Consider the following 14,896-nt stretch of genomic DNA (forward strand, 5'->3'; position numbering starts at 1 on the left):
TTGATGCTTGGTGACTCTCTAATGAACAGCTTTAAAATGTGTTCTACTCCAATATATGGCAGGGTGGGTCTTAGGGAAAGGGCCAGCTGCTCTGTGCCTTTGCTGATGGAATCCTCAACTTAGCCCTATCTATGGCCTCTGAGAGGTCAGAGGAATGGCGGGGAGTGGTGGTAGAATTAATGACTTCTCAAAGAAATTCACACTTTTGAAAAGAGACATGAGGGAGAAAGTCAAAGTCACAAATGAACATACGTCTTAGTTCTTCCTTTCTAAATCCAAATTCCATCCTCCCCAGGCCCCTCACAAGGAAAGATGAAAATTATCCCTTTGACACATCTCACTCATTTACCTTACATTTGCAAGGTAAGATTATGGGACAAGACAGGTCCAGCACTGTTTGAGAACCCTTTGGAATAAAGAGACCTTAAAGAGGACTAAGTTTCTTTCTTTTAAAATAGATATTCCTTAATTTATGTCAATTTCTAGGAATAGTAAATTAAAGGCATCCAAACTATAGAAAAATTTTAATAACGTCAATGAAAGATGCTGATCCACTTACTTCCTCTGGGCATCATGTACCACCTAAGAATGATCTAGGGAAAAATAAGTACTGCAGTTCAAGCTTAATTGCTATTTATCTTTTACTCATTTAGGCAAATTAAAAAATTAACAGTCTGTTATGATTTCTTTAGTAATGTTTTCTTTTCTTGGAAACTTAAGAATCTCATCTCTCAGAGAAGCACATCTTTTTAAAAGAAAGTTTTAAAATTCACACATACAAATTATATATATTTATGATGTATAATGTGTATATATATGTGCAATACATATAAGCATATATACATATGCATATACATATATGTGCACACACATTGTAAAATGATTAAATCAAGGTAATTAGCATATCCATCACCTAGCATATTTATATTTTTTGGGGGTGAGAACATTAAAATCTACTCTTAGCAACTTTCAAGTTTCAAGCGATTTTACTTTTGAAACTTCACAGGAAATTTATTCAAAGGCAGTGACCATCTGTGTGAGTGTGTGTGTGTGTGTGTTGAGGGGGCATGCACAATTTACTGGGAAGAGTACTTTAAACACATTTTTAATCTTTCCTTTGCCAAATACATTTTAATATACTTTCTTAATTTTGTTTCCTCGATTATTATTTTTTATTTTTTTATTTTTTTGCAAATGTTAGGGAAGTCACTCAACACTTTCTGAGCATTTCAGCCTGACTATGGACAACAGTGAAGTTTCACTGGTATAATTTTTTATCTTTATTTATCAACAAACATTTAGTAAGCACTTACCATAGTGCAGTTATTATCCAAGCAGCATAAATACAAACTATCCATAATCTAGTCTAAACTGGATATAAGGGGTAATATCTTTATTTTTAAAAAATCGCAATTTTGTCTGCGCACGGTGGCCCATGCTTGTAATCCCAGCACTTTGGGAGGCCAAGGTGAGTGGATCACTTGAGCTCAGGAGTTCAAGACCAGCCTAGTCAAAATGGCGAAACCCGTCTCTACTAAAAATACAAAAATTAGCCAGGTGTGGTGGTGCGTGCCTGAAATCCCAGCTACTTGGGAGGCTGAGGCAGGAGAATTGCTTAAGCCCAGGAGGCTGAGGTTGCAGTGAGCCGAGATCATGCCACTGCACTCCAGCCTGGGCAAAAGAGCAAGACTCCGTCTCAAAAAAAAAATCACAATTTTGACTAATTTATAAATTTTGTTTTTTTATTATACTTTATATTCTAAGGTACATGTGTACAATGTGCAGGTTTGTTACATATGTATACATGTGCCATGTTGGTGTGCTGCACCCATTAACTCATCATTTACATTAGGTATATCTCCTAATGCTATCCCTCCCCTCTCCCCCCACCCCACAACAGGCCCCGGTATGTGATGTTCCCCTTCCTGTGTCCAAGTGTTCTCATTGCTCAATTCCCACCTGTGAGTGAGAACATGCGGTGTTTGGTTTTCTGTTCTTCAATAGTTGGCTGAGAATGATGGTTTCCAGCTGCATCCATGTCCCTACAAAGGACATGAACTCATTGTTTTTTGTGGCTGCATAGTATTCCATGGTGTATATGTGCCACATTTTCTTAATCCAGTCTGTCATTGATGGACATTTGGGTTGGTTCCAAGTCTTTGCTATTGTGAATAGTGCCGCAATAAACATATGTGTGCATGTGTCTTTATAGCAGCATGATTTATAATCCTTTGGGTATATACCCAGTAATGGGATGGCTGGGTCAAATGGTGTTTCTAGTTCTAGATCCTTGAGAAATCGCCACACTGTCTTCCACAATGGTTGAACAAGTTTACAGTCCCACCAACAGTGTAAAAGTGTTCCTATTTCTCCACATCCTCTCTAGCACCTGTTGTTTCCTGACTTTTTAATGATCACCATTCTAACTGGTGTGAGATGGTATCTCACTGTGGTTTTGATTTGCATTTCGCTGATGGCTAGTGATTATGAGAATTTTTTCATGCAACTGTTAGCTGCATAAATGTCTTCTTTTGAGAAATGTCTGTTATATCCTTTGCCCACTTTTTGATGGGGTAGTTTGTTTTTTTGTTTTTTTTTTTTCTTGTAAATTTGTTTGAGTTCTTTGTAGGTTCTGGATATTAGCCCTTTGTCAGATGAGCAGATTGCAAAATTTTTCTCCCATTCTATAGGTTGCCTGTTCACTCTGATGGTAGTTTCTTTTGCTGTGCAGAAGCTCTTTAGTTTATTTAGATCCCATTTGTCAAGTTTGGCTTTTGTTGCCTTTGCTTTTGGTGTTTTAGACATGAATTCCTTGCCCATGCCTATGTCCTGAATGGTATTGCCTAGGTTTTCTTCTAGGGTTATTATGGTTTTAAGCCTAACATTTAAGTTTCTAATCCATCTTGAATTAACAAATTTAGTTGTTTCTAAACTTTTATTACACAATAGTTTATTTATGATCAACAATCTTTGCTACCTTCCTTGTGATGCAGCTCACTCAGCAATTGTTTTAAAATAAATTATTGAGCATCTATTATGTGCTAAGTGCTAATGGTTTCAGAGGTGAAAATAAAGTCAAGGTTTCTGTTTTTATAAAACTGACATTTTACTAGTGGATTTTTTGAAACACAACTAAATTATATAACTTAGAAACCTACAATTAAAATTCAGATTCCTACTTTCAGAAACTTATTAAACATCAATGCCTCACACTTGGGATTTTTTATGTATTTCTCTGGATTGCACTCAGCAAGATCATCTGTCAGTAAAGACTGATACTGTTTCTAAAATATTGCTCATTTATTAGAAATTAAACAAAAACACATATTGGAAATTTATTAAATCCCATAGCTATAGACTGGGCTTTTATATCTGGATAAAAAAAGAGTTAAGAACTGAGTAGCACATTACCAAAAATACAAACATTATATTTCATTCAGTATGTAACTTCCTGTGAAAATCATAACTTAACCAAAACTTTACCTTCAAGCTCATTAAAACGTCTTTACTGGACTAAAACTCACTCTTCAATATTGTCAAAAATATTATCTAAGTTCCAGAGCCAACAATTAACTTTTCATGTGAAATAAAGAAACATCAGAATAATCCCTTTGCAGGGATTGTTTGGTGTTTAGAGTAACACCAGAGAAAAAAGTCCATTTTCACTTTTAAAATCAGTAGGTTTTACAAAGGCATGAACATAGATACAGGCATAAAATTCCAACTTCTAAACAATGAAACTTCAGACACATTCAGTAAATTCCTCTTTCCTCCCAGCTGTCTTATGTAAGCAGGTATTGTAACACCCCATTAGTGGATCAGGGATAGCTATATACAGACACATGTGAAAACGTGAATCATATTTCAAGGCTGCAATGGACCTTGGTTTATAAAGTTTAACTCCCTCATTGTTAGAGTGACACTGAGGTCTGAAGAAGGGAAACAGCTTATCCACATTGGCATCATTGGCAGTGGCAGACTGACCAGCACAAGTCAGGTTTTCTCAAACTGAATGTACCTGATAAAATTTGGCTATGAATAATGAAAATAATAAATTTGGGGTACTTAAAATACAGGTATCTGGGCCTTACCTTTAGAGATTCAAATTGGGTGGAGCTGGGAAGGTACCCAGAATTTACTGTTGATGATACTACAGCTGATCTGAGAACTACACTTGAAGAAACACTATGCAAATTCTTTAAGACTTAGCAATTTCCAAAATAAAATGTGAAGTAGTGTGAGAATTTCAAATCATAGCTTTAAAGACATTGTTTTTCTCCCCATTGCTTCTCAGATATTCATGTGTTCGTGGCAAACACACAATCAACAAAAGTCAAAGTCTGTTGACTATCCAGGCATGACTTTGTATGTCACAAGGAGCCCCTGCAAAGGGTTGGAAATATGAGCCTCTGGCCATTTTCTCATGTTACAAAATTATCTAGCTAATGTATTTCTAAGACAGTGAGAAGAATATTTCATTCCAGGAAATATCTGAAACAGCAAAATTGCTTAAACTACTAATGTTTTATTTCTAATACAAATAAAATTTTCACATTTATAGAGATTTGCTTTTTGATAATATAGTTACTTATTTATTCAATGAACATTTCCTGAATATCTACCAACCAAGCCTTTAGTCAACATCTGCTGCATCATAAATGTCTTCAAAATGTCTCCCAAAACAGACTTGATAATTAATTGGAAAATGAAACTGGAAGTTATGGGGATTAGGTGCACAGTTTTATTACCTTATACAGCAGTATTTATAATTACAACAAAGCATACAAAAATGTTTCATATTAATATAATACTAAAGAAGTTCAATGCTTATAAATATTTTAATGGGCTTCTGAATTAAAGAAAATTTACTTAGGTACAATAACAAAGCAGTAATTGGAATCATAGTTAACTCCAACAGAAAATAAACTTCATAGGTTACGATTTATAGGAAGCCCACTAATTCAATTATAATGACAGTCTTGTGTTTTACATTTAGCCTTATATGCCCCTTTATGAATTCTCTACAAAGCATATATGAAGCTTGAATGAAGCAGGTCCCAAATTTTAATTAACCTTGATGAAACGCGACAGATTACTGATTTAACTCAATTGAGAGTATGGGATTATCATGTCTAAATCAAAGATGACCCCAAAAGATTTACCATTATGCTTTCGAGTATGTACTCATATCCTGTCATTTCAGATTATTTTGACTTATTTGTTGTTTCTCCATCTTGTTCTAAAAAGGATTTAAGGCTATTATTTCAAATTAAGGTTTACTTTTCAGACTTTTTCTGATGAAAGAAATAGTTGGATCTCCATCAATAGATTCACAGTTGACAGACCAAGTTCTGTCCATGGCGTTACTTTATTTTCTGGAGGGCACTGCAAAGGATTCCAATTTCACCTACAAAGAAAAACACCCTCAAAATGGGCCACTCATATAATAAACACTCTTCCAGTATCCACAGTGCAAAACACTGGGGGATAAGTGGGCTTCTTGGATAAGCTGGATACCACCCCAACTTTCAAGGAGCTTTCATTATGGTATAAGTACTTGCATGTTTTAGAAAATGCCAGAGCCATTAATGTAATCAGCATCCCTTTTCCATAGGTCACTTCCCAGGGAAGGACTTAACAGGTCTCTCCCCAGGCAGATTATCAGCTGTTCCATTCCTCTTTTACATTACCATCTACAGATGCTTCAGGAAGCAAAATCATTGAACCTAATAGTATGGTTCACACAAAACTTGAGTGTCAGAATCACCTGAGGTCTATAAACTCCCAAGAGTTATCACAGATTTGGTAAATTTAGCCTTGGCTATGACTCAAAGCTATTAATTTTTAGCTAGCTTTTCATTTGATTCTGATGCACATTCAAATTTTATAATCCATGGTTTAAGCAGATAACTCAATTTAGATGGCAAGATCACTGGATGAAGGTGTGAGGCAGCCTTCCATTTATGCCATGTTCTCACATACCAAGTAAATGAGAATGGAAACGAGAATATTTTAAACATAAAGAACTGCATGGGCAAGGGTTAGGAGTCAGGAAAGAGCATGAGAACTAAAAACTGATCACTGTTGCTGGAAGAGAATGTGAAGGGCTAGAGAGATAATCAGGTGATAAATGAAGTAACCCTGTGACATTCTCAAGAGCAATTATTATAATATTTTCATTATGAAGGAAGAGTGGAAGGCCAACAGATGAGCCACTGGACAGCTTATAAAGTGGATAGAACCAGGCAGAGTAATACCAACTGGACACTTTGCGTGGAAGGGATGGAGAGGTGAAGGAGAAAAAGGAACATGGCGGTGACAGGCTAGGTGTGGAAAGGTAGAATGATGGTGGGAGGTGGAGTGGAATCTAGGAAGGTCAAAGGTAAAAGGACACAAAGGTAATTCCTATCTTTTTGTCAAGTTCTTCTCCATCAGTGAACCCATGGCTTTTCTCCTTAATTAAATATTTCAATAAATTTCTTATTTTTCCTATGGCAATGGTAAGGAAACACAGTCTTCTATTACTGAGAAACAGAGTGGCCTTGTAAGGTGTAAATTACTTACTGTTAATGGAATCAGCCAAAATCTTAAGCTGCTGGGTATTGTCCAAGACCTCAATCCTTTGGGTGTATGGGTCATAGCGAACTGAGAAGGGCCGAGGGATTGTGGCAGCAAAGTTCCTAAAACCAAAACCACAGGCTTGAGTGAAGGGCACCATTTGGAGAAAGGTAATCTTAAGAGAATTCTCAGTGACATTTTACTTCTCTTTTAGGAATACAGACACCTCCCTAGAACACGGTCTTCAACAGCCAGGGCTGACGGGGGGAATGGAGTTTTAGTGAGTCTTCTTGGGAAGCCTTCTTGTGTGTATGTGTATGTACAAACATGTATATAAACATATTTAGTCACTTAGCTCCAAGAAGACAGAGGTAGCTTACAGTGAAAGCACTGAATACAATAAAGCTACAAACTCCTATCATTAAATAAAATCAAGAGTGAGTAAAATCTAGCTAAAGAATGCTATATATAGAAAAAAAAAATAAAACTCTGAAATGCTTGACAGTCAATGCAGAGATAAATAGCTCTCAAGTGGTGAAGAAAGCACCTTCTATATACCAAGAACTATGTTAAGTTCTAACTGCCCAATGCTCTTTACAAATATCCTTTTTATTTAAGCTTCACAAAAACCTTAGGAGAAAGGCACCATTACTATACCCATTTTATGGATGAGGAAACAGGCTTGGGAAGGCTATGTGACTACTAAGGCAATACTGTCAGTAAGTTAACTAACTGGGAAGGAACCCAGGCAGTCTGACTCTGGCCTGGACCCTTTGTTTTCCTGTCTTCCCAATACCTTACTTCTGGATCTGGGAGAAATCCACCATGAGGGCCTCTTTGAGGGACATCATGCAATACCAATAACAACATGTTCCAAAGTAATCACAAATTTCTAAGTTGGCCTCTGGTGAACATATAAGCTGCTTTACTGAAAATACAGTGTTACAGGAGACAGTAGCGACCTCCAAGTCTGGCAGGAGTGGCTCCCCAAGTTCCAAGTCAAGTTGTCTAGGCTGAAACCCTGCCTCTGTCTATTACAGCCCTTGTGACCGTGGGCACAGGGGACCACTCTTCTGTACCCCAATTTCCTCTGTAAAATCAGGGCAAGAGTAATAGCTGCCCCAGGGGGTTGCAGCAAGTGCTGTTATACTATGGAGTAAGTGCCCCATGAGTGTTAGTTGCTACCTTTAATGAAGAACAAATGGCCAAGTATATATTTCCACCTTTTCTTCTCTGCAAAGAGCTGTCTCAGCCCAGCTAGTGGCATCAGCCATGTGTTACACATCTGTGATTTTGCCTGCTCTGCACTTCTTCCTCCTTCTTCCCATAAAGCAGCTCATTTTTTGCTTTGGGTGATTTACTCCTACCCTACTAGGTGTGTATCAGTCCAGAAGTCAGTATTTGGTGCCAGCCATCCTCTGGCGAAGAGGTAGCATGTGAACCCTGCTCAGCCAATCACATCTCTGCCTACAATTTGAATCTTGAAATTCTAAGTGGTTAGAATTTGTTGCTCTTGGTTGGGATGCTCTGAGAGAATCCAAAGGGATGCACAGATTCCTTGTTTTGAAGCCCGTCCTTTAGCATTCTCTTTGACTCTCTGAACCACTTCTCAGCAGAATGGAGTTTTCATGGTTGTTTCCCTTGAGGCCTTGGTACTGACAGGCCTGTGTCCTGGCAAGCTCTTCCCTGCTGGTCTGGGACTGATCACATGCTGATTAGAGAGCTGTCTCCAGGAGGGCCCATCCAAATATTATCTTGGTATGACAGGGTGCTCATCAGCACTGCCTCTAAGCCCCAATGCCTGGGTCCAAACCTTAGGCCTTGGAGGAAGAGGAGGATGGTGCTGGAAAGAGTCTAGGCTTCCAGTTTAGGGGAGAACTAAGAAAGCAGAGCAAGAAGGACTACTTGAGAGCTCTGGACAGAGCTGGAGACATAGTCATTTTAGGCCAAACCAAGTAGATTTGTGGGCCAGCATTTTACCTTTAATTATCTAAAGATAGAAGTAGACATAATTTAAGGAATATCTATTTTAAAAGAAAGAAACTTAGTCCTCTTTGAGGTCTCTTTATTCTAAAGGGTTCTCAAACAAATGTTAGCTGGACCTGTCTTGTCCCACAATCTTACCTTGCAAATGTAACGTAAGTGAATGAGCTATCAAAGGGATAATTTTTACCTTTCTTTGTGAGAGGCCTGGGGAGGATGGAATTTGGATTTAGAAAGGAAGAACTAAGATGTATGTTCATTTATGTCTTTGAGTTTCTCCCTCATGTCTCTCTTTTCTCCCTAAGTGTGAATTTCTTTGAAAAGTCATTAATTCTACCACCACTCCCTGCCATTCCTCTGACCTCTCAGAGTCCATAGATAGGGTTGAAAGCTAATATACCCAGCTTCATAGACTCCCAAAGGCCTGTATGTCCCATGCCTGTCATCCATCACTGATAAGATTTTTTTAAGTGGTAACATACAATGAGTATTAGGATATCCATGTCCAGGTTGACCCTCTGCCCAGTCTGTCTCCTGCTTGGGTACAGGAACTGTGCACTCAGAGGGCCAATAGTCTCAGAGTCCCAGCACCGCTCCATCAGCCTCTTGCTGAATTGCCTCTGAGATTAATGCCTCCACCAATTATTTATTGAGTGCTTACTCTGTGTCAGGTATTAGTCCAGGGGCCGCAGGAAAAACAGAAAATAGAAAGAACAAAATTTCTACCCTCATAGAGCTTACCTTATGTAATATATTACAAGTTAATAACTATTACAGAAGCACTGTAATACTTGGCAGGGATGAGTAGAAATAAGTTGGTTAGAGAAAGACATATGGAGATTAAATTTGGGTAAAGATACAAAGGAGGCAGCACGTTTTGTAGGTGTTTGGGAGAAGGAAGTGAAGAAAGGACTTTATAAGGCTTCTTTGATTTTGTGGGGAGACTTCTGTGGCCTCTCTGTATGCAGGAGGGTTCAGTGTCTGGACTTGGTGGTTGCATTGAACAGGGACCAGGTGGCAGTGGTGTGTGCAAAGGTCAGCACGCCCAACTTTCCAACAGAGAACGGAAGAAAAGGAGGCAGGGTGGAGAACATGGGAGACAAACTGTCTATGGTACAAAGTTGCTGTAGGCATTGGAGTCCACTCTCCTGGCCAACCACCCACAGATGAGTGCCACCAGTCAGGAGGCCCCCAGAGCTAGTAGCTCACCTTTGTCACCACCTCACCTTACTTTCTCCTTGGCATCATGAAAACTCTCCGCCACATAATACAGGGGCTGGAACTCCGTGACAGTGTACTTTTGGATGGCTGTCTTCTCCAGCTCCAAGGGAAGGAGCTTTGGCTTGTCTGATAAGCAGTACTGTAGGCCCCAAGTGACAAGTTATTATCACTGTTAAATAAGGATCAGTATTCCCTACTGCATCCCAGAGGCCATTTGTGCCCCTTCCCTCATCTCACCCCGATTCCTTCTACATCATGGCCCAAATGCAGCGAGCCAAATTACTTTGCACATACTAGGTTCTACCCTTCATAGCTCACCCAAAACCTACAGCCAAGGGAGAAAGGAGTAATTCATTCCAATTCCTTTCAAGTAAGGTGGTCAACAGATGATGTGGGAGCCAACCACACTTTCTGGCATGTGTTTGCATACTCACAAGGCTGCATGCCTAGGTCAGTCTTGGAATCAGGAGGCCCTTTCTTCCCAGAGATACGTGTACTTGCAATTCCATTTCTATCTGTAACACCCACAGCCATAATCAAATCATAGCTGCTAAGGTACCAATCACTGGAGAATGAGTACCCAGGTTGCATGTCAAAATGGGTACAAATAGGGTTTCAACAATATCGAAAGCACAATAATGGTTTTCTGTACCCACCACTTTTAAATCCATTCTTGGTTCCTGTTAAGGTCATACCTGTAATTCACCAAAGGATGACAGGAGCCCAGCACCATATGCCTTTATGGAGTCTCCTTGTTTGCAGAGCCCAAACTCCACAGTAAACCAGTAAATCTGGAATGGAAAGTCAATCTGAGAGCACACTGTGATGGTTAATTTTATGTGTCACCTTGAATGAATGAAGGGATACCTGGATAGCTGGTAAAGCATTATTTTGGGGTGTGTCTATGAGGGTGTTTCTGGAGGGATTGGCATTGACCCAGTGGAATGAGTGGGGAAGATCTTTCCTTAATGTGGGTGGGAACCACCCAATGGGTTGGAATCCCAGATGGAAGAAAAAGGCAGAGGAAAGCCACATTCACGTTCTATCTCTCTTAGAACCAGGATACCCTGTTTCTCCTGCCCTTGGACATCAGAACTCCAGGCTCTCTGGCCTTTGGACTCTGGGACTCGCACCTCATCACCACCCAGGGGTTCTCAGGCCTTTGGTCTCAGACTGAGAGTTATATCATCAACTTCCATGGTTCTGAGGCTTTTGAACTTTGGATAATCTACGCCACTGACTTTTCAAGTTCTCCAGCTTGCAGCCAGCATATTGTGGGACCTCTCAGCCTCGATAACTGTGTAAGCCAGTTTCCCTAATAAGTCCCCTCTCAGATTTCCCTCTCTCTCTTTATCTCTCTCTCTATATATCTCACTGGTTCTTTTTCTCTGGAGATCCTTGACTAGTACACATCCCAAAGAAGGAGAAGGCAGCAACTGCCCCAGTGCCATGGATAGGATTGCCCAGGTAGGAGCCTGTGCAGGTTTGTTCTCTAAATCAGCATGACCTGTGATCATGTCTCTGTGTCCTGTGTCTCACTCTATCCGGTCACCTGTTGAATCGAATGTTGGCTGAATGTAAAGAGTGATGGAAAATATCAGGTGGTACTAAGAAGCCCCAAAAGGAGACCCCCAACAATTTGTTCTCCATATGACAGGAACTCTTCTATCTCTTTTGTTTTTTTCTCTGTGGTGTCAACTAGACGGAGATGTTCCTCAGATGCTCTGAAGCTAGTAGAGCTCATCGGGCACAACAGTGGGAGGTAGCAGATTAGGTAGTGATAGAATCAATGAGGAGAATATCCCATCATCTATGCTAAAACTTCGGGGTGTTTCTGAAGTCAACTACTGCATTTATCTCCCCAAATAACCAAGTATTTTTCTTTCAATAACCCACAGTCCAATATGTCCTAGAGAGTTGGCCTGAAAAAAAGAATATGGGACTAAGAAGAACCCAGAGCTCAGTTAGCTGCTAGAGACAGTCACAGTTTTGGAGAATTAGGGTAGGTTATTAGTTACATCTGTTTATTGGACTAGAAAATGTTAAACCTGGGAGGGCTGTCAGAGCTCAGTCAGTCTGACCTCCTCACATACAGGTGAGGAGTCTTCAGCCCAGGAAGGTAAGGCAACATGCATGTAGTTACACAGCAAATTAAGGGCAGCAAGAATCCAGAACTGTTCCCTAACCAACCAGTAACATTTTTTCAATCAGTAACAATTTTTTAGAGAAGTCGAATTAGTGATAAGTCCTTTTAATATTGTTATGGTAGATAACATGATGCTTTGAGTTCCAAATTTATTTTCTTTGTAGAAATGAGAAATTCTATCCAGCTCTGTAGCTTCTTTGAAAGCCGCTCCTTGTATCTCTGAAGCCTCTGGCATTTAAAAACCCATGTTCACAAAAATTTAAATAATTAAATTTAAATAGTTAAATTTTTAGTTGCTTTTGAGATGGGCAAGATATGAGCTATTGCATCTCATTTTTAGAGATGAGGAAGAAAAAGCCACTTGTCCAGGGCCTAAAAGCAGCTGTCAGTGAGAAAATAACCTTCTGGGATTTTTTAGCCTTTCTGACAGAACGAGTTCATAAGCTTCTAAACTGATATATCTTAATAATAGATTTGCACTCATTGGCAGTCCATAACTCAATTATAAACGTTTATTTTTCAACTTCCAGGACAGGCAATGTGGTTAGTGGCTGGGGTGGGATGTAGTAAAATTAGAAATGAGTATGAAGGAAGGAAATCACCTGCTATGTAGAATTGCTGCTTCTATAGCCCCAGTGGACAAGTGTCATCAAATATACTCAGGAGAGGAAAGTGTTCAGCAATAAGGGGAAAGCCCACCCCCGTTTCTCCCTCGTATCTGAGAAAGAAAAAATCCTAATGCATGCTCTGGTGTGAAATAGAGATGTAAACATTCCCTCTTCAAAGTTCTGGATCCAGATTACTTCATATACACACTTTATGCCAAAGGTTTTCAAGGGCTACTGTTATAGCCTGTTGGTGGGTTCAAGATACTGCTTAAAATTTAAGAGATGTAAAAATCTGCAGGTAGATGATTTCAAAATCAAATTATTAAGGAGAAATCGATCAAAATGTGAAGTTCCACTTGTGCAAATGTAATCCACCACATTCTGATTTTTTTCCCCAGATAACCTGGCTTCCAGGGGAGTAGTAAAGCTTCAAAGACCTGAGGGCCATAGCCTATAGCACTCCCACCATCCACCCAGGGAGAGAAGGGACTTACTGTAGCAAGCTTTTCAACGTACTCATCAGGTGCACCCAGAGAGGCAAGGCCAATTTCCTGTAATTGGGGGAAAACAGAGTCACTGGAGTAGCTGGTGTCTGGCCGTCTTTAACATTCACCCACAGAACCAACCTGGTACTTGGCCATAAAAAGGTGATGGGTGGCCAGATGCCTTCAGAACGGCCCACGTGGACCCTGAGTGTGGTGTCAAGTCTTTCCTGCCCACATGTTATAGAATCACAGATCTCCAGGGCAGGGGGTCCCTTTCACCCTCACTTGGTCCTTTGTTTTCACTTTATAAGTGAGGAAACTGAGGCACAGAGAAGGGAAGTGACTTGCTCATGGTCACAGGGTCGGTTAGTATCTAAAGCTTCTTCTCTTGACTCCAGCTCAGTGATTATTCATTAGCAGAACATTCCTGGAGTGTTAAATGAGTCTTAATCATGTACCCTGGAAACCTCACAGGAGAACTGCAGATAAGGGGTGTCATCAGTCCAGGCATACATATAACTGGAGAGTCTAACACGTCATCGATTCTCACTCAGCCTCTGTTGCAGAATTCCTCTATTGGTCTCTTTGTCTCTTTTACAGCACTTACTGCAGCCTGCCTTGTGTGTATGTGTCTTTCTTACTGTATACATTAATGCATTCTTGAAATATTTATTAAGTTCATTCAATGTGCCAGGCAGTGTATAAAATCAGTAAAGGCATCTTGTGAATTTTAGTGGAGACAGACAATAAATAATGAACATATACATAACTATGGTAGAAGAATACAAGTTCTTTGGAAAGAAGAACAATGAGCTCACTTGGACTCGGGAAGGGGAACATCACACACTGGGGCCTATCATGGGGAGGGGGGAGGGGGGAGGGATTGCATTGGGGAGTTATACCTGATATAAATGATGAATTGATGGGTGCTGACGAGTTGATGGGTGCAGCACACCAACATGGCACATGTATACATATGTAACCTGCACGTTATGCACATGTACCCTAGAACTTAAAGTATAATAAAAAAAAAAAAAGAAGAAGAAATAAAAGGAGAAATAAACAAGAGGGACTAAGAGCTCCAGGGGATTGAGGGGAGGCTTTGATTTTAAATAGGGTTCCAGGGTAAGAATCATTGAGAAGGTGATATTTGTGCACAGACTTGAAGGAAGTGGGGTTGTTGGTTATACTGACATCTGAGGGAAGAACACTGTAGGCCAAGCATATAGCCAGTGCAAAAGCTTGCATTTCTTTCCCAAGAAAAGGAAGTGTTGTTTGGGTCAAGAAACAGGGAGGAACCAATGTGGCTAGCGCAGAATTAGTGAGGGGGCAGTGGCAGGTGATATCAAAGAGGGGTCCAAAGCCAGATCATGTAGAATATTTTTAGACATTTTAGGGCTTGAGCTTTTCCTTTCAGTGAAACAGGAGCCATTGCACGGTAATGAGCAGATAGAAGGTCATGATCTCACTTGTGTTATCAAATACTCCTTCTGGCTGCTATGTGAGAATAGATGGTAGAAGTTGAGGGTAGAGGCAGGACACCAGGAGACTGGAGGGTAGACAGGGAACCAGGAGACTGAAGGGGTTGAGGGTAGACAGGACACCAGGAGACTGGAGAGGTTAAGGGTAGACAGGACACCAGGAGACTGGAGATGTGGAGGGTAGAGAGGGCACCAGGACACTGGAGAGGTTGAGTGTAGACAGGACACCAGGACACTGGAGAGGTGGTGGGTAGATAGGATACCAGGAGACTGGAGAGGCTGAGTGTAGACGGGACACCAGGACACTGGAGAGGTTGAGGGTAAACAGGACACTAGGCCACTGAAGAGGTGGAAGGCAGACAGGAACCAGGAGACTGGAGAGGTGGAGGGTAGACAGGACACCAGGACACTGGA

The 14,896-nt window shown here is 40.3% G+C and overlaps 1 protein-coding gene across 1 annotated transcript in view; it reads right to left on the minus strand.

Moving 5' to 3' along the window:
• Positions 1-4,718: 4,718 nt before the first annotated feature.
• The window catches only part of PAH (phenylalanine hydroxylase), a 70,299-nt gene continuing 60,121 nt past the window's right edge, over positions 4,719-14,896 (minus strand). The window contains exons 9-13 of the mRNA XM_023189187.2: positions 13,011-13,067; positions 10,458-10,553; positions 9,768-9,901; positions 6,565-6,680; positions 4,719-5,407 (exon numbers count right to left, since the gene is read on the minus strand). Of these exons, the coding sequence (XP_023044955.1) occupies positions 5,364-5,407; positions 6,565-6,680; positions 9,768-9,901; positions 10,458-10,553; positions 13,011-13,067 (447 nt within the window). The 3' untranslated portion in view covers positions 4,719-5,363. The remainder of the gene's footprint in view (positions 5,408-6,564; positions 6,681-9,767; positions 9,902-10,457; positions 10,554-13,010; positions 13,068-14,896) is intronic.

The sequence above is a fragment of the Piliocolobus tephrosceles genome, chromosome 10 (assembly GCF_002776525.5).
Source record: "Piliocolobus tephrosceles isolate RC106 chromosome 10, ASM277652v3, whole genome shotgun sequence".
NCBI lineage: Eukaryota > Metazoa > Chordata > Mammalia > Primates > Cercopithecidae > Piliocolobus > Piliocolobus tephrosceles.